General features: G+C 36.2%; 3 protein-coding genes across 3 annotated transcripts in view; all 3 read left to right on the top strand.

The window, feature by feature from the left end:
* LOC111452863 (nijmegen breakage syndrome 1 protein) overlaps positions 1–3,268 on the top strand; it is an 8,626-nt gene extending 5,358 nt beyond the window's left edge. Inside the window, exons 9-13 of the mRNA XM_023093780.1 lie at positions 1,380–1,551; positions 1,670–2,037; positions 2,359–2,420; positions 2,645–2,747; positions 2,834–3,268. Of these exons, the coding sequence (XP_022949548.1) occupies positions 1,380–1,551; positions 1,670–2,037; positions 2,359–2,420; positions 2,645–2,747; positions 2,834–2,887 (759 nt within the window). The 3' untranslated portion in view covers positions 2,888–3,268. The remainder of the gene's footprint in view (positions 1–1,379; positions 1,552–1,669; positions 2,038–2,358; positions 2,421–2,644; positions 2,748–2,833) is intronic.
* Positions 3,269–5,939: 2,671 nt separating this feature from the next.
* LOC111452870 (U-box domain-containing protein 21-like) lies at positions 5,940–7,573 on the top strand. Its single transcript, XM_023093788.1, has one exon. The coding sequence runs from the start codon at positions 6,130–6,132 to the stop codon at positions 7,459–7,461; it is 1,332 nt and encodes a 443-aa protein (XP_022949556.1). The 5' UTR covers positions 5,940–6,129; the 3' UTR covers positions 7,462–7,573.
* A 4,355-nt stretch (positions 7,574–11,928) lies between these two features.
* Positions 11,929–18,642, top strand: LOC111452676 (UTP--glucose-1-phosphate uridylyltransferase). The gene is made up of 21 exons (XM_023093498.1): positions 11,929–12,250; positions 12,440–12,487; positions 12,792–12,883; positions 13,062–13,152; positions 14,193–14,253; positions 14,363–14,440; positions 14,515–14,565; positions 14,656–14,729; positions 15,042–15,114; positions 15,207–15,264; positions 15,393–15,439; positions 15,528–15,593; positions 15,684–15,716; positions 15,913–15,965; positions 16,048–16,123; positions 16,621–16,677; positions 16,767–16,850; positions 16,942–17,040; positions 17,140–17,244; positions 18,185–18,256; positions 18,355–18,642. The coding sequence occupies exons 1-21, from the start codon at positions 12,165–12,167 to the stop codon at positions 18,379–18,381; spliced, it is 1,431 nt and encodes a 476-aa protein (XP_022949266.1). The 5' UTR covers positions 11,929–12,164; the 3' UTR covers positions 18,382–18,642.
* Positions 18,643–19,560: the final 918 nt, after the last annotated feature.

A 19,560-nucleotide genomic window follows, 5' to 3' on the forward strand; every position in this document is an offset into this window, starting at 1 on the left:
TTTTTTTTTTTTTTTTTTTTTTTTTTGTAAGAAACTGAGTTTTCATTGAAAAATGAAAATATTCAAGAGCATTAAAAAAAAGTCCACAAAAAAGGAGATCATATATCTGATTCTTTCTATTTCCATAACAATGCAATTAGCAAAAACATGAGACAAGCGAGATTCTGCATTCTTACTGATTGTTACACTTTAGTTATTTGCAGGAAGAACCTCCTGTAACGAGATTCCATGCTTTGATTCGTAAGTGCTGCCTTTTTTAAGTTTGGTTGGGAACATATTCTTGAGTAATAGTATTATTATTATTTTTTTTTTGAACTCCTGCATTTCACTCCAACCTTTTGTATTTGTTCTTTGAACCAGCTATTATCCAACAATGACTGTGGAAGGGATGCATGTCAAAGTTGTGGATCCAAACACTCGTAAAAACTGTTTGAGTGGATACACTTTTTTATTAGGGTCGGCACATATGGTAAGGCTCTGTTTTTTCATTGTCACATTCTTGAGAGTTGCTGGCTTGAGTAGGCAACCCTTTGATGAATGAATTATTGAAAAGAATTAGCCTTATGGTCTTTTTATTCTGTGATAAACTTAGTTAACCCAACATGTAGGAGTTTGAAATAAATAAAGGAAAGAAGGAAAAAGTTAAAATCTCATTCCATTTGACCTTATGACAAAATTTTCTCGGATACGAGTGGTGTTTATATTCTTTAGTTTTCTGTTCAGAAATAACTCTTCTGGTGGATTGCTTAGACATTCAATAATTTTGATATTCAATTTCCTATCTTTTGGAAGTACAAATATGGGGATCGGTTGAAGATGCTGTTGCAACAAGTTGGTGGTGCAAATGTTTTGTCTATTGAGGACTTCTCTTCAGATAGCCAAGTACGAGGTTTTATCTCTTTCCACATAGACTATATCCATTCTTTCCTAATTGCTTTGTGAAGGCGTGGGTAAAAACTACTGTTTGACTAACTTCATGTAAAAAGATTCTAATTCACAATATTTCTGACTGCAATATGGTCTTATGAACAACATGAACTGCATTACTAATAAGCGTATGGATTCTAGGATTGAGTGTTATGAATAATACATGCTTAATACTGATGAAGTATAACTTACATCACATGGGGCCATAATGATTTATTACAAAAACCATCTATATAGTTAATATCAATGCTAATCGAACATTAATTACTATCCAACCAATAAGGCTTAAGATGTGAGCTGTGTTTTAAAATATGTCTCAAATGGCGCCTTATGATCTTTGATTGGACTAAATACAACAACTCGACATCTTTATTTCATTTCTTTTATTTATTTCAGTTCTATGAACCTGCTGGTGTTTTTTGGGTAATTAATTTGTATGCTAACTGTTGTAGGACTTTGGTAATGGAGAAAATGAACGGGTAGTATTCATTATTCCTGGAGGATTAGCAGAAAAGTTGGGTTCATCCTATAAGGTTGATTCTTATTATAAAATAACTGAGTTGGTTTTGATATCATCTGTTTTGAGTGGAAAGCTGGACAGAGACAATTTGATATCACCCTGTGGTAAGTAGTCTTACTCATTACTAGTTTCATTTGTAGTATATTGACTCATTGTTAAAAACTGTTTATATTTCTTCATCTTAACTACATTCATCTGACTGAATATAAAGTTTCTTTGCAGAACCAGGTTCCTCTACATGCTCCACTGATGAAACCGTGGTAGCAGAATCCGATCTCGAAGCAGAAACCGATAAACCAGTTGCTTCTAATGTCCAAGGTTCAGATGAACATTTAGGCATACCAGATGAACATTTAAGCAAACCAGAGGTGTCCATCGACCATGCTGATTCTGGATCAGCTGGGGGCCATAAAACATTCAGAAATAGTTACAGTGGAGTCAAAATGAGAAACGACAAGGTTGATGAATCTGACAACAGCAATATAGACATTATTTTCACTCAAAATTTAATCGTGCAACACGTGATGAAACCCTCATCAATAGTTACTGCAGAAGACAGTGGAATTACGAACTTCAAACGCTTCAGGAAGGTATTACTATTAGCCTCTGAATGTTATAATCTGCACCATTTCGTTTTAACTGGTGTGCACATTACTGTTTGATATTGATGATATCTTAGTTATATCTTCTTATTATGTCATAAGATCATTACCAATTCCCATCGATCGACCATTGTATGCGTTTTCTAATCTTAAACGATGAACCAAATGATGGTCGTGATCATATTTGCATTCAACTGTTCGAATATGCATTTAAGTAGCATTAAAAACAGTGTTTGTTTCTTGTATTAGTGGCACATAGAGAAAAATGTTATGGAGGTTAATACGCACATCCTTACAACTTTTTTGCAGACAGAAACTCACTCTGGGAATAGCTTTTATAATCTTGTTCCATTTGATAAGTATCCTTACAAGTAAGTGTTTCTCTCATGTCTTGGAGTCATTTGGGATGTGTTTGGCGCATGGTAGAGACGTTTCTTTGCATGCCATTACATATTCTTTCATGTTTATTTATTGAAAGTTGGGTATCTCACGTTGAATTAATATGATATCTTTAAACATTTCAAGCCCGCACCTCGACCTCTGAATCTGATTACGTTAAAAGAAAATCACCTGCCATTGTTTTATGGGTTTCTAGGGATAACGGTGATGGAAGGGAGGAAATTGCAGAATCCTTGAAAGAAGAAAGAAAGCGCAAGGAAATGGAAGCAATATCTGAAGATTTATTTAATAACGAAAAGGTGAGTCTTTTTTACTTGTTTTATCACCACAAGTTACAAACATGGCATGCATGAAGACATACATTTTTAACTTGCCTAAACTTCAGGGACGACGTCGTGGAATGGTCGGTTCCCTTCAACAGCTCCTTACTCGTTCTTAGAAACAGGTATCCGTATTTGCATCAAAGAATTCTCTCTGTGTTTGCCTCTACTTTGTTAGATAACTCGTTCTCTTTTGCACACATTTGCATGATGTCGTCGTCAATCACGATCATACTTACCTCGCATGTCTAACTGTTGCAGTTGCTTGTCTATACTCTAATATGACGATATTGTTTGTCGACAAATTGTGTTAAAACTTGATTTGATTGATGTCCCTCTATAATATGAAAGCATATAAGAGGCCAGGCTTACAATCATCCAAGTATTTTGATAAGTCAGAAGATGTATCGAGTATTAAGTGGACTTCTAACGTTTAACTTGTGTTGTGGTGACATACTTACACGAGTATTCATAGCTATGTTATCTCTAAGGATTCAACACGACTAGCTCGACATAATATTTTCGAGCTTCCTTAAAATTTTCTAACAAATATTTAAACAAAAGGGGATAAGCATAAACGATTTACCGACAAAAAGAAACTGTTCAACAAGTTGCACGTTGTATGTCCATGCATATCTCTAGTTCGTGGTGTCATCAACATGAGGGATAATTTTGTAAATTGCATGGTCAACCATAGAATGCTTAATCTAAACGTTTTCAATCTCGTGGGTTGAACTCCTAAAAGGACCTCACATCATTTATTAAAAAACATTTAAATTAGTCCAAAATCACATGCAAAACTTTAATCAATCCAGAACCACTCATTACATACATTAAACATTAATAAAATTAAGGAACAAACATAAAAAAGGGATCCAAAAGTTAGCAACGCAAACAAATATAAAAATTATTTTAGAATGACTAAATATAAAATAAAATAATTCATATTATAATATTAATAAATGCAAAATATAATTGTTTTTTTTAATATTAATTAATTATATACTTTTTTTTTATTTTAAACTCTTTTAACTTAAAATTGGATATTACTCTTAAAATATTTCTTAAAATATTTCTATGTTCTTGTTGGCACACTCTCACTCTATGTTTGTGTGTAACTACTCAAGTCTTGATTAGCGGATGTTGTGCTTAAGTCCATGATTAGCAGATGTTTTCATAAAGTAATGTTTTGTCTCTTTGATTAACGTGGAATCTCACTAATATATATATATATATATATATATATATATATATATATATTAAAATTTTATGGTGCAAATTATTATACCTTATACCAAGTTGAGATGAGAAATTGATATTTCCAGAAAAAACAAAAAAGAAAAGAAGAAAAAGAAAAATAGAGTTAGGCTAGAAAAGCGAAAAGGGACGGGTACAACTAATTACCAAACAAATTAATTTTCTTTTAAATAATTAATTTATATATATATATATATATATAATAAATAAAGTACAACAACTCAAACGAGCCTTTATTTAATTAATATTGGACAACTCATTCTATCTTCCTTACATTTAAAATTTGTATTTAAAATAGGAAATAATTCTTTATCAAATTTACCTTGCTTAATTTTATATACTTATTTCAACCTCTTTGAAAAAAAAAAATGAAATTAAGGTTAAAACTTCACTTTTATCATATACTTTAATCTATTTATTTTAAAATGATTTTGATGGAAGAGACAATTTAGCTTCTTAACCTTGGTTTAATATTTTAAAATTGGTTATGATGTATTAAATTTTTTAAAATAAATTTAGAAATAATTAAATTTAACGTATTTAAGTTATTTAAATCATGGAACCTTCTACTAAAATATAAAATATAAGAGTTTTTTTAATTAAATTATTAAAATAAATTAAATATGAGTTGGGCAAGAAGAGAGAGAGAAAAAGGATGATCACCGTCCAATTCTTTTTCAAAAAAGAAAATATTTTAAATAAATTTAATGACAACCCACTAGCCATACCAAACGATCAAAATAGCACACATCAATAATCCAACGGTCCACAAACAAAGCATCTTAATCGTAAGCAACACCTGCCCGCACCTGATCCACAAGGTACACTGTCAACAAGTCGGTGGTCGACCTAAAACCGAGTAACCCGGTCAAACAAAAATATTTACAAAATTATAATTATAATTTTATTTAATTTGGTTGGCCTCCTAATATAGACCTGGCTACATCGCCAATTTGAATATTCAACGGTCAACGGTCAAAATACATGGGACGCATACAATAAATATCCAGCTAAGCTTAGCTAACCCACCCTCTCCCTCTCCTAATAATTCCATTTCAACTAATCAATTTCTAATTTTAATTTCTACAAAATTCAATATTCCTTTATATAATTATTATTGATTAGTCTTTTATTTATTATATACTTCTGATTTTTAGCTACCCTCGGATTTTTTTTTTAATTTCGATACAACGGTTCATATTTTTGGAGATAATCTAATTTCTAATATATATAAAAGTTCGTTAACCAGCAATATTTTTCATTCGAGAGCTCATTTTCAAATTTGAATATAACTCAATTAATTAAGTAATTAGTAGAACTGATTACTCGAGATCATTTAATTGATAAGAAATTGTGTTTTTAAATTACGAGCTATAATAGCTAATAAAGATTTTTTTTAAACAAAACGTTTGTAATTAAGAATTTTTAAAATCCAACAAAAAAAATTAAATTTTTTTTAAAAATTAAATCAATAATAGCTAATAAAGAAAGAAATAGATACATGCCTAATTTATATCCCCGAATATTCGAATATCTGATTTTTTACCAAAAATATAAAAATATGAAACAACCGTCAAAATTATGTTTTATAATATATTATATTTAATTGCAACATTAATTATTAATTATATTATACCAGCTCTAATTTAAAAACAAAAAAAAGGTTAATTTATTAAAAAATTTATTAATTTATTTAAAAAGTTTTCTCATAATTTGGGGTATATTATTTATTTTGTCAAGATTTTCGGCTTTCTTAATAGAAAAGGAAGAGCCCTAATTTTATGAAAGCCCTTATCTGCCTCCCGTCTCTTTCATCAATTAACACGCAACGCAACAAAATAGCAGTCAAAGCTGAAAAGCAGCTCAATCCCATATTAGGGGCTACTCTTTTTCTTCTTTTCTTCAATTTTTTACGAATTTCGAATTCCTGGGCGTTGAATTTGGACCCGCGTTTCAAGTTTTCTCCCTTTATCTCTCCTTCTTTTGATATATAATCCATCTCTCCATTGATTCATAGACCAGCTGAATCGACAGGAAAGAAGAAGAAGTAGACGGTATTTATTGTTTTCTGCGTTCTGGTTTGATTTCAATTGCAGAAGCTACAATGTTCTTGTCATGGAGGAGAAGCAAACTTGGGTTTCTCCCCAAGTTGAAGAAAGAGCATCTTCCGGGCGTTGATTCGGGTTCTGAAATTGTGATTCCTTCGCATTTTCTATGTCCGATTTCGCTTGATTTGATGAAGGATCCTGTGATTTTGTCCACCGGGATTACTTATGATAGAGAGAGCATCGAGAAGTGGATTGAGGGTGGGAATTTTTCTTGTCCTGTGACGAAACAGGATTTGATGAGTTTTGACCTAATCCCTAATCATACCTTGAGGAGGATGATCCAAGATTGGTGCGTTGCGAATCATTCTTACGGAATTGAGCGGATTCCAACACCGCGGATTCCAGTCACGCCGTATGAAGTTAATGACGTTTGTTCGAGAATCGCCGTCGCGACTCAAAGGGGCGATTCGAAGAGATGCAGTGAATTGGTGGGTAAGATCAGGAATTGGGCGAGAGAGAGCGAGAGGAATCGGAGGTGCGTTGTGAATGGAGGAACTGGGATTGTTCTAGCAGCTTCGTTTGAGCATTTTGCTGGTGTTTCGATTGAGAAACATGTGGGTTTGTTGGAGGAGATTTTGTTGGTTTTGGTATGTGTATTCCCAATCTCCATTGAAGGGTTATCCAAGCTCGGATCTGCGGATTCCTTGAAATGCATGGTTTCCTTCTTAATGGGGAAAAATCTTTCACCAAAACAGAACGCAGTTTTTGTTCTGAAAGAACTGCTTCTGGTTGATCAAAGATACGTCGATTCATTGGCTGCCATTGAAGGAGTATCCGAAGCTTTAGTAAGCATCATAAGGGAGCCTCTTTGCCCTTCAGCTACAAAATCATCCCTTACAGCCATTTTCTACATTATTTTACCATCAGAAATCAGCGAGAAAATGACATTGAAATTCATGGAACTGGGCTTGGTCTCTCAGCTGCTAGATTTCCTTGTAGATGCAGAGAAAAGCCTGTGTGAGAAAGCGTTGGGAGTATTGGATGGAATCTGTGATTTTAAACAAGGAAGAGAGAAGCTATACCAAAATGCATTAACAATTCCATTGTTAGTCAAGAAGATCCTAAGAGTATCAGAGGTTGCCTCTGAGTATTGTCTGTCAATACTATTGAAGCTTTGTAAGAGTGGAGAGAAGGGTGAGGATGAGGCGAGGGTGGAAGCTGCTCAACTGGGTGCTTTCCAGAAGATAATTGTTCTTTTGCAGGTTGGTTGCGGTGGTGACATGAAAGACAAGGTCACTGAGATGTTGAAATTGTTGAATCTTTACAAGGATAGGTTAGATTGTATTGATTCATCCATGCATTTTAAGTTCTTGAAGAAATCATTCTGATTTACTGTAAGAAACACAATTTTTTGTCTGTTTAGGTAGTGAAGAAAATGTATATACATACACACAAAACACAGATCAATGAGAAAACTGAACTTTATACTCAATCTGGCTAGCCTCTACTGAATTTCTCTCATAATTTTTGTTGAAGTTTGAGAAACTTATGATTATGGTATCATAACATCTTGTCGGGTTTGTCAAACTCATCGTAGCTCAACTTGTTAAAGTATATTCCACCCAAAACTAGGAGGCCAAATGAGTCTAAATCTTCTATTCATCCTCATGTTGTTGAACTAAAAAAACGTTTTTTTTGTGCTTGCAAACTTTAGCTCATATAAGCCGAGTCATAAACAACTACCATTCTCAAAGGTGAGCTAATCACCAAAGGCGTTTGGGATTTGTCCTTGCTCCTTTAGCAGTCGACTCGGTGGATCGTACAAGCCTTGTGCGTCGTGCTAAAGAAGGGTTCACCCATCTATGAGTCGTATCTCTCTCGACTTGGGAGAGTTTCTTGTAGATGTTTGCTCGAGGTATGTCCCAAATTTTGAGCACTGATGCTATGTGGTTAGCTGTAAAGGTCCGAGACCCCATTACTATTTGATCATATTAAACAAGGTGTTTTGAACTGTTTCAAGTGTTGTTTGCTGTGTTTTGAACTTCTTCAAGTTTCTCCTTTATCTCATGTGGGTTTTTATTGTCGTTGTGGCATAAGGTCTTACTGGTATGAACTCCGACCCTTGCCTCTTATTTTGAATTCATGAGGATTTCAACTACCAAGAGGTTAGCTTCTTTGAGCAAGAGTACCTGCAATGTGAGTGCGAGGCATGTCAAGCGGGGAGGACACCTGTAACAACCTAAAATAATGATAATATGTATTTATTTGTTGTGTGTTTGATGATGATGATGATAATTATTATTATTATTATTATTATTATTATAAAAAATATATATATATATATATCGAAACGAAGCAGCTGCTGTAAAGGGGGATGAGGGGCGGCGGACGCGTAGGCTGGAGGCGTGGGATGGATGAGTGGATTGTTAGAGGATGTGGAAGCGTATTAGGGCCTTGATTAGGTTTTAAAAAGGAAGAAAAACGAAGAAGAGTGATTAGCGAAAAATCCAGAAAACAGAGGAGGAAATTTTTGAGAATTCGAGTTTTGGTTGCTTAAAATTGGACATCAATCGAGGGTAGAGGAAGAGGGGTTGTTGCTGAGGAATCATTTGAGGAAGGGGATATGGCCACGAGCTGAATCGGACGGTGATTCGAAGGTAACGAAAAACCCATATCACCGAACCTTTAAATCTCGATATCTTGATTCATACTGCATAATAAGTTATGAAATAAGGCTTGTTAGAACCGTAGTTAGAAGATCTATAAAGTTGTAGAAGAAATCAGAACGAAATTCGAACGGTAGAGATGAAATTTTTGCTTCGGGACACAACGGGTATTAAAGGAAAAGATTGGGAAAAATTGCAGGGAGGAGAGGTTGAAGACGAGCGCGTGAAGGACACACGAGGCACGTGGGAGGCCGCGAGTGGAAGTGCGATTGTGCGCGGATCAGGCACGTGAGAAACGAACCCCGACCTTGTGTTGGCGCGTGAGGGTGCGTGAGCAGGTATTTTGGCTCCCGGTTTGTCCCGTTCGACTCCTTTTGACCTGTCCTATCAAAATTGGTCTATACTTATGTTGAAATTGATAAAATATAGGTCTAATAGGAAGGAATTGTGTTGAAATACTATTAAACGTACATTCAAGGGGGAAAAGGAGTTCGAAACCAAGTAAGTAGCATATCGATCTATGAACTAGTTCTTAACTTGTTTTACAACATGTGAGTATGTTGTTTACCTGATTAAGAGCTTAGTATGTTATGATCAACTGCTTGCCTGTGATGTAAGCATGATATAAATGATTGTCAGAATGTTCTATGTGTTGAACATGATACATGTATGAAAGCATGCAGTAATTGTGAGTATGTTATGCATGTTAATGGAAAGGTTATGACTCTAGATATGCTTATTGGTTGTTGAGCTATGACTTATTTATATGAGTATGATAGTCTACTAATTCCCGCGGAGTTCCTGGCCAACGCGCTGTGTGCTAAGTCAGGGAGCATGAGTACTCCTGACCGTTGGTATATGAGATAAACAGGCCGCCAAAGCAATTAGTAGACGGGCCGTATTTGACCGAGAGCGAGTCTTACATACGAGTCCGAAAATTTTAGATAAGCATATCGAAGGAGAGTCAGTAACCTAGCTGGAGGTAGCTGAGATACCTCATTAACGAACAGATGACCCTAGTAAGAGAACTAGGAGTCAGTGATGAATAAAGCTTAAAAACACCTGGAAAGATTAGTTATGAACCCGTGAATGATAAGCTAGCTACTTACTGAGTAATCTAATTACTCATCAAAATTATTATAACTTTTCTTTCCAGATTTAGATGATGCAGGCCAACCGAGGACGAGACCAGCGGACTAGAGACTACTGGGAATCCATGTCTGGGTCTGTTTATGTAATTATGTTTTCGTTGTCAAGAATTTACTTCGGTTGTTTTAAGTTTAAATAGCACTGGTTTTAAATGTTTTACTAGATGTTTTTTTTTTAGAAATATTTTAAGATTATGATTGGGTGTTAGAGTATGTTGTCGTTGATGACGGTAACTCCTGTTAATCGCGTTGACGATGAGCGGGCGTTACAACACCTTGCTTCTGTAACAGCCCAAGTCCACTACTAGCAGATATTGTCCGTTTTGGTCCATTACGTATTGCTGTCAGCTTCACGATTTTAAAACATGTTTTCTAGGGAGAGGTTTTCACACCCTTATAAGGAATGCTTTGTTTCCCTGTTCAAATGAAGATCTCACAATCCATCTCCCTTGAGGGCCTAGCATTCTCGTTGGCACACCGTTCATATCCAGGCTCTGACCTTGATTGACATTCCACACCATGCAACTCCTGAGGACTTCCCGTGTATGTAGAAAGAGGTAAACTTCTATCTATGAAATTTCCTTCAAGTTGAAGCTACATTTTGCTTAAGATCACTAGGGGGACCCTAGCAAGTGATGAGCATTTGAAGGCCTACCTTAGGGGAGTGTCTATGGCTCTGCTTAACCACACCATAAGTTAAGACGAGAAGAGCACGTGCTTTTAACACACACGTGCTCTGAGTCGTCATACGTGCTTATTGTAAGCTTATTTTTTGGTATTGTTCTTTCATGTTGGCCTTTAGAATGAACTAACTCGTGTACATCAACTATTTACTATCTATACCTTTTGATGAATAGTTAAAACAAGTGAGGTTATGGATTCAAACATTTAACCTTTTTATTGAAAATACATATTTTAACTAATTGATACTCATGTTGGTTCGTATTTGCTATCGTTTCATAAAGATGCAGTGCCTCTTCTTGTGTAATCTATAGTATATATTTATTCTCGAAGTTGAAGAATCAAATTGGATCGAGTAAAGAACTTCAACCTAATATTACTTATGAATATCCTACGTTTATTCTTGTCTTGGTTCTTTAAAACTTTTTAAATTATTCGGTATCACGACTTTCTTTTTTATTCAAATTTTGGCACTCTAGGATTCGATAAAACTCGCAATCACACGAGAATTTAATCCAGCTCACGAATGGGATAAATTCTTATTAACGTCATCTTCAAGCATCTAAACCCCACCTTTTTCTTTTCCTCTCTTTTTCCCTTAGTCCACTTTCATTATTCTACGTTATCTTTCATTTCTTTTCCACAAATAAATATACCCTTTTAAAAGAAAAAAAATATATTAAATATTATAAAATAAATGTCGTTAAATTTACCGTAATCTATCAATTTTATGAACAAGTAATGCAGTCAAAATATTGATATTAGATTAAAAAAATTAGCATAATCTATCCATTCAAGTTTTTAAGTTTTTTTTTTAGTTAAATAATATATAGAGTGAAAGATTTGATCAAGATAACATGTTTTTACTTCGGTTGGATTATGTTCGAGTTTGAGTATTGGACCTATGGTCGACTTTCTTCTCTATTCAACCAATCGGTCTCACAATCAGGGAGGCTTATACCATTACGCTCACAAGTAGAATCTTAGCTTGAGCCTACCTTCGTACACCTCCGTTACTCTTGAGGTATCTGCCCCAATAAACTACCCACCTAGCAGTGTCCCACCTCCTAAAAAAATTCAGTGGAGGCAGTTAGACATTGTTAGACGAAAAATGCATCCAAATGAATGAAACGAGCTAGAGAGCCATGATGGATTCCCACTCTTTTTCCCTCAAAGAAACGTCCGAAAATACACATTCCATAGTAGAAAAAGCACAAAGTTCCTTCCCGAACATGGGGAAGAGATTCGTAATAGAGACGGAAGAGAGCATAGATGGCGTAGAATGGGCGCTACCCGACTCCTCTCTCAGACCCCACCGCCTGATTCTGCCTCAAATCCAAATAAGTTTCGTACACTTGTCTTCAATTTCACTTAAACGTCCGTTTCCTACCCTTTGGCCTTCACTCACCGCTCACTACTCAATTTCTCTAACCGTCCATCTGGCACCACGTTTTGCATCGCATTTCGTGCTACTAGAAGAGGATTCTTCCTGTTTTTCCATATAAATCCCCTGTTTTCTCAATTCGGTTGTCGTCTTCATCTCTCCTCTCTCGCACTGCATTTCCTGTTTTCTTTGAAGCTTGATTTTGTTACCCCATGGCATCTGCTGCTACTCTTAGCCCTGCTGATACTGAGAAGCTCTCCAAGCTGAAAGCTGCTGTCTCTGGTCTTAGCCAGATAAGGTATGGAAATGTGGACATAAACCATGTGTATTCATGGCCTTTCTTTTTGTTGTAATTTCGATTTGTGGGATCTGTTTGAGAAATGGGTTGTGGCTTATGAGTTCTGTCTCTGATGCTTTTGTGCTGTAATGGGGTTTTTGTGGAATATGGGTTTTGTTATTGGATCTGATTGTTTCTTTGTTTTGACAGTGAGAATGAGAAATCTGGCTTTATCAACCTTGTCTCCCGCTATCTCAGGTAATTTCTAATCCTATAGCTGTTTATTGCAATGGGAGAGGATGTAACATTTCTTGAACCTTTGAAGTTCTAATTGTCTTGTAGAGAAGCTTTCAGATTCATGGCTGATTTGATTTGAGAATCACTTTTTGATTAGAAAATGGTTGATTATTTCCCTATTTGAATCAAGAAATCCGATTCTTAATCTGGAACTAAAGAGTTTTCTGAAAATAAATTGATTGTTAGATTTCTTCTAGGCGTGGTATTTTCTACTGAAACAGCTGAAGACTGATTTCTTCTTGATTTTCTGAATTTCTGGTTGAAGTGGGGAAGCACAGCATGTTGAATGGAGCAAGATCCAAACTCCAACCGATGAAGTAGTGGTTCCTTATGATTCCTTGGCACCAGTACCTAATGGTATCATCAATCGTTAACGGTTTTTGACTTACATAATTATGAACTTGATCCTTTATCCCTTTGTTTTTATCCTTCTTTCTATTTCTTTACAGGGTTGATCACTATTTTGCTCTATTTTCATCTTGGATTCATGTGATATGTTCTTATCAAAAGCTTATGTAGATCTTTGCAATTGCAGACCCTGCTGAAACCAAAAAACTTTTGGACAAGCTTGTTGTTTTGAAGCTTAATGGAGGTTTGGGGACAACAATGGGCTGCACGGGTCCAAAGTATGTCATTGTCAACCCATTTTCTTTCTTTTTTTCTTCTGTCATTATCTTCTGCACGTGCTGATGTTTTTGTCATGCATTTGAATATCAATATGTTTCATTTGATTGTTTGTTATTAAGTTCGTGCTGAAGGCTTAAACCTTCAGTTTCAATGAGCATTGGATCAATTATGTGAGATCCCACGTCGGTTGGGGAGGAAGAATGAAGCATTCTTTATAAGGGTGTGGGAACGTTTTAAAGACATTGAGGGGAAGTCCGAAAGGGAAAGCGCAAAGAGGACAATATCTGCAAGTGGTGGGCTTGGGTCGTTACAAATGGTATCAAAGCTAGACACTGGACGATGTGTCAGCGAGGAGGATAAGCCCAGAAGGAGGGTGGACATGAGGCGGTGTGCCAATAAGGATGCTGGGCCTCGAAGGAGGGTGGATTGGGGGGTCCCACATCAATTGGAGAAGGGAACGAGTGTCAGTAACGCTGGGCCCCGAAGGGGAGTGAATTATAAGATCCCACATTGGTTGTGGAGGAGAACGAAGCATTATTTATAAGGGTGTGGAAACCTCTCCCTAGCCAACGTGTTTTAAAAACCTTGAGGGGAAGCTCAAAAGGGAAAACCCAAAGAGGACAACATATGCTAGTGGTGGACTTGGGCCGTTACAAATTATTTGCATCCCCACGAGAAAGGCTGCTTGAGCTTTAAAGCGCCCTTTAGGACTTTCTTAACGTGGTCTACCGCAACCTTAACAAGGACTTTATTCAGAAGTAGTTCAACTCATAGGCCTGAAATCTGCCACCAAAACTGCACTCTACCTGGGGGAAGAGAGCGATTTAAGTTCCATTGATTTTGGCTTAAAACCAAACCATGAGGTCTGGAGGCTTTGTTAATCTTTGCTTATTCAATTGTTGCAATATTCTTATTCATGTTTTCCTTTGTTTCTTTGAAGAAATTAATGTCTTACTTTGTTAGTAATCTAAATCTTCGCCATGAGTTCTTTAGGTAAGTAAACATATTAACTGCTTTTTGCCTATCGTCTGTGCTGCAGATCAGTCATTGAAGTTCGGAATGGTTTGACATTTCTCGACTTGATTGTTATCCAAATAGAGGTTTAATTCCTCACCCTATTTTCTTTTTCATGAATTTATTTACATTCCATCTTTATTATATTGGTTTCTAAATTTGATTTTGAGAACCGTCAATGTTGATTTTTTGCAGAATCTCAATTCCAAATATGGATGCAACGTTCCTTTGCTTCTGATGAACTCGTTTAACACCCATGATGATACCCAAAAGGTATTTAAATCTTTATGCCTATTTTTCCCTTGTTTTCCTCAGTATCTTGTGATTTACCAACTCTTCTTTATCAGATCATTGAAAAATACAAAGGTTCAAATGTGGACATTCACACTTTTAACCAGGTGTGTACAAGATTGGTTATCTTTTTTCATGTATTCTTTTTATTGTTTGCAATAAATTACTTATCTTACCCATCATTTGATTATAAACAGAGCCAATACCCGCGTTTGGTTGTTGATGACTATCTTCCGCTCCCCAGCAAAGGACGTACTGACAAGGATGGATGGTATGATAAAAATACTCGGTTTAGTACATGGGATACTTCAACCAACTTGTCTCTTGTGCTTCATGTTTTTATTTATACGTGGATTTTATATGTTGATCGATCAACAAATACAGCAGATTTCTTATGTGTCCTTATTTGTAACTTTTTATTGTGACAAAGAATTTAACGATCATTTCGGCCTCGTTCTCTAACTTCAAAGTGAATGTTATAAAAAAGAAAAACTATTAAGTTCCCTAAATGAGTTGTGAAATACTGTCGGTATATCTTTGTTTTAATTTATTGTTACGCTTGTGGACTTGTGTGTATGTGAAGGTATCCTCCTGGACATGGTGATGTTTTCCCATCCTTGAAAAACAGTGGCAAACTTGATGCTCTGATTTCTCAGGTACGCATATAATCCCACTGACTATGTTTACTGAGATGAACCCATGTATACGTTTTTTTCTCATATTTTACTTTCGATGTTTGCTTGTGCAGGGCAAGGAGTATGTCTTTGTTGCAAACTCTGACAACTTAGGTGCTGTCGTGGACTTACGTATCCATATTTAATTTTTCGGAGACCTTTGCTTTTAAGCCTCTAGTTTACTTCTTACCATAATTGTTGCTTACTCGCATAAAACCAATTGCTTGGATTTCTATTCTCCTTGACTCTGGATATTATAGAAATTTTAAATCATTTGATTCGGAACAAGAACGAGTACTGCATGGAGGTATGAAATAAGTTATTGGTTTGTTGTTGATTTATTATTCCTACAGTTCTTTTGGCACTTGTAGCATTTATCGTTAATGATTATGTAGGTGACGCCGAAAACCTTGGCTGATGTGAAGGGTGGTACCCTCATTTCTTATGAAGGGAAGGTTCAGGTATATAAAATAGAATTTGTTGATTGGGGCGTTTCTGTATTCTCCTTGTTCTGTTTCACCGTGTAACGTTATTTTCATCGCATTATGCAGCTACTTGAAATTGCTCAGGTCCCTGATCAACATGTAAGTATATCAGTGATGATTATGTCTGATGGTACATCTTTTTCTTGTTCATGTATATGATAATATTGTTCTAATAAATATGGGCTAATGCAAATAAATCCCAGAAACAACCATTGATATCATTTTTTGGTCAGTTGTATATTGGTATTTTCTTGATCAGTTTGTAAATTGACAAATGATTCTTTGTTTGGTTCAGGTCAATGAATTCAAGTCCATTCAGAAGTTCAAGATTTTCAACACTAATAATTTGTAAGTCATGTTCGTCTTGATGCACATTTAACAATTACTGATAATGGCCTGCTAATAAGATGTTGGGAATGAATGATTGAAGGTGGGTGAACTTGAAAGCAATTAAAAGGCTTGTGGAAGCTGATGCACTCAAGATGGAGATTATTCCAAATCCTAAGGTAGTTTCTGTTCCTAGTAATGGCAGGCCAATGCATGTGGTTAATGTTTAAATATACAGTACGGACACACTCCGGTCCTGATATATTTGTAGTGTTTTAAAAAATTAGTGAGATCACCTGGAGATCTTGGAGAGGCAACGAACGAAGCATTCCCTATAAGGGTGTGGAAACCTCTCTCTAGTAGACGCATTTTAAAAACCTTGAGGGGAAAGCCCAAAGAGGACAATACCAACTAGCGGTGGGCTTGAATTGTTACAAATGATATCAGAGCTAGACATCGGGTAGTGTGCCAATGAGGATGCTGGGCCCCCAAGGGGGATGGATTGTGAGATCCCATATCGGTTGGAGAGGGGAACGAAACACTCCTTATAAGGGTGTGAAAATCTCTCCCTAATAGACACGTTTTATAAACCCAATAACAAAATTAGAAGCTCCCATTTGTAGGCAAGTACTGTTGTTTTTGAATTGCCAGTAGTAATATATTGTTAACATACCAGGAAGTTGATGGGGTTAAAGTTCTTCAGCTCGAAACAGCAGCTGGTGCAGCAATCAGGGTACACTTTGTTCTTGATTTTCTGTGCTATGTTCTTATATAAATAGGTACTCATGTTCTTATATAAATGATCTTTTTTCTGCCAAATAGTTCTTTGATCATGCCATTGGTATTAACGTACCACGATCACGTTTCCTTCCTGTCAAGGCAACTTCAGATCTGCTTCTTGTCCAAGTTAGTTCTTTCATCCATCATTACAGGCTCTACTAGTGTAGTGGTTTGATGTTTCTTAACAAACTCATACGTTGGTATGTTTTTTCTGCAGTCTGATCTCTATACTCTAGTTGATGGCTTTGTCCTGCGCAACAAGGCTAGAAAAGATCCTTCCAACCCTTCTATTGAATTGGGGCCCGAATTCAAGAAGGCAGGATTTTTTTTTCTCTTGGCTTGGTCTCTTAAATGCTTGGTAGTTTTTTGAAAATGTTAGTTACTGTACTTTTTTTTTTTTTTTTTACTTTCACAGGTTGGTAACTTCCTGAGCCGATTCAAGTCAATCCCCAGCATCATTGATCTTGATAGCCTTAAAGTGGTTGGTGATGTTTCGTTCGGGGCTGGTGTCGTTCTCAAGGTATGAAACTGCTTCTGGTTTCCTTCTAGATTTTATTATCCAATTAGTAGTTACATTATAACATAATGACTCTGTCAAGTGTGTTGCTGTAACGACCCTACCCCACCGCTAGCCGATATTGTCCTTTTTGGGCTTCCCATTAAGGTTTTAAAATGCGTCTACCAGGGAGTATAAGAGAATGTTTCGTTCCTCTCTCCAACCGATGTGACATCTCATAATCCACCCCCTTTGGGGCCAGTGTCCTCGTTTGGACACTGCCTAATGTCCACCCCCTTTGAGGCTTAGGATCCTCGCTGGCACACCATCCGATGTCTGGCTTTGATACCATTTGTAACAGCCCAAGTCCACCGCCAACGGATATTGTCTTTGGGTTTTCCCTTTCGGGCTTCCCCTCATGGTTTTAAAACACATCTGCCAAGGAGAGGTTTCCATACCCTTATAAAGAATGCTTCATTCCCCTCTCCAATCGATGTGACATCTCACAATCCACTCCCCTTCGAGGGTTAGCGTCCTCGCTGGGACACGGTGTTTGGCTCTGATACCATGTGTAACAGTTCTAGCACGCCATTAGTAGATATTGTCTTCTTTGAGTTCTCCCATCCGAGGTTTCCACACCCTTATCAATAATGTTTCGTTCCCCTCTCCAATCGAATTTTCCAATCGAATTTGACAACTCACATGAACCAAATGGGTGAAAACAAACAAATTTTATTCAAATCAAACCGAGCTAATACTTTCAATTTTATACTTCAGAAATCAAACTAACCGACCAATATACTTCAAATCAACTAAACTGACTGAGTTCCAACGCATTTTCAAATTTTTTCTTCTCTGGGTTTTTAGAATTTCAGTTTTCAGGTTGCACCATAACATAGAACTTCTTACTTTCATATATCATGCTAAACCACCCGTTCTAACTATCAGTTGCCCTATTTTACAGGGGAAAGTGAGTATCTCGGCTAAGCCTGGGGCAAAACTGGCAGTACCAGATAATGCCGTAATCGAGAACAAGGTAAAAGAAAGAAGAGTTGAAATCTCTTATACAAATATCATATTTCTGTGCTGTGGATGAACTGATCTGAATGCTGTAATGGTAAATTTGATATCCAGGAAATCAATGGCCCTGAAGATATCTAAGCCTTTGCTTGCCTTCACAACTTTTTCAGAGCAGAAGCTTTCTGGCATTTTGAGTACTTTTTTTGTTAATTCCAACAAAAGCATGCAGTTTTATCTGTGTAATATGTGTCCGGTTTGGAAGTGTTCTTTTGGGATATTATGAACACTGATGGACTTGTTGGCATTATAAACAAAATGAGTTTCTATTAATATACATAATAAGCGAAGGTTTTATGGCGAAGGGAACAAAAATGGAAAGTTCTTAAATGTTTTGAATGTTCATTGTTTTCTTGTTTGAAAAGGTGTTTAGGTTGACTTGTGAATCTCGTACGCCGAAAGGTGGGTTTGACTCAACTTGGAACGAGCATTTAATTGTGTTGGGTTAAATATTTTTTTTACATTGGAGTTGATTTGATATATAATCGAACTTTATTGAATGAATGTTCATCGTTTGGTTTGATTCATGAGTCACAAGTTTCTAATATATTATGCTTTAGGCGTGGTTCATTAGGTTATAGATTGTGGTCGTGGGATATAGATCGTTGATAAGTCTCTCGATATGGCTTGTTGATGGTGATGAGTGGTTGGCAATACGTGAGAGTGTTGGGTTTTGGATATGAGCTATATCCATAGCTTGTTTTGATGTTCTCTTTTCGATGAGCATATTCGGTAGGATATTTTCTTACCATATATATGTCAATTTCAATATTTTCTCGAATGTTTCTTTCTCTTGTGCATACACTTTTGTATTTCAAATAAATGAAAATCACATGAATGACCGATTCAATAGTTATCTCTCGTTATTCCTGGCACTAATAGCACTAATGATGAAAATAGATCTTCACACTGTTGAACTAATATGCTCGAAAAGGAAATTTTCCAACACATTCATGCTACCATTACAATTTTTGAAGAACCCTAGATTTGCAGGGAAAAGACAAAAGTCTTTTAGTGTCGTGTTTGTACTTGGTTGACTCTTATTTAAACAAAGAGGTTTGTAAAGACTCAATTTTCCATAATAGATACCATTTGTCATAATCACACTCTTCTTGACAGTGGACTTTCTGATTGTTGATTGTGCCACGTTCACTTTTCAACAGCAAGTGAGTCAAAGCAATTTGTATTCACGTTGATAACGTATGCTCAAGTCTCTGACCCCAATTTGAAAAGAAGGTTTTAAAAAATGGAGGCATACAAATT

The sequence above is a fragment of the Cucurbita moschata genome, unplaced genomic scaffold (genome assembly GCF_002738365.1).
Source record: "Cucurbita moschata cultivar Rifu unplaced genomic scaffold, Cmos_1.0 Cmo_Scf00014, whole genome shotgun sequence".
NCBI classification, from domain to species: Eukaryota; Viridiplantae; Streptophyta; class Magnoliopsida; order Cucurbitales; family Cucurbitaceae; genus Cucurbita; species Cucurbita moschata.

Bases quoted from the DNA above. Each gene is read 5' to 3' on its own strand.
- LOC111452870 (XM_023093788.1), top strand. From the start codon at position 6,130: ATGTTCTTGTCATGGAGGAGAAGCAAACTTGGGTTTCTCCCCAAGTTG.
- LOC111452676 (XM_023093498.1), top strand. From the start codon at position 12,165: ATGGCATCTGCTGCTACTCTTAGCCCTGCTGATACTGAGAAGCTCTCC. The intron at 14,254-14,362 runs GTTTAATTCCTC...GATTTTTTGCAG, and splicing joins TGATTGTTATCCAAATAGAG to AATCTCAATTCCAAATATGG. The intron at 16,124-16,620 runs GTAGTTTCTGTT...TTAACATACCAG, and splicing joins AGATTATTCCAAATCCTAAG to GAAGTTGATGGGGTTAAAGT.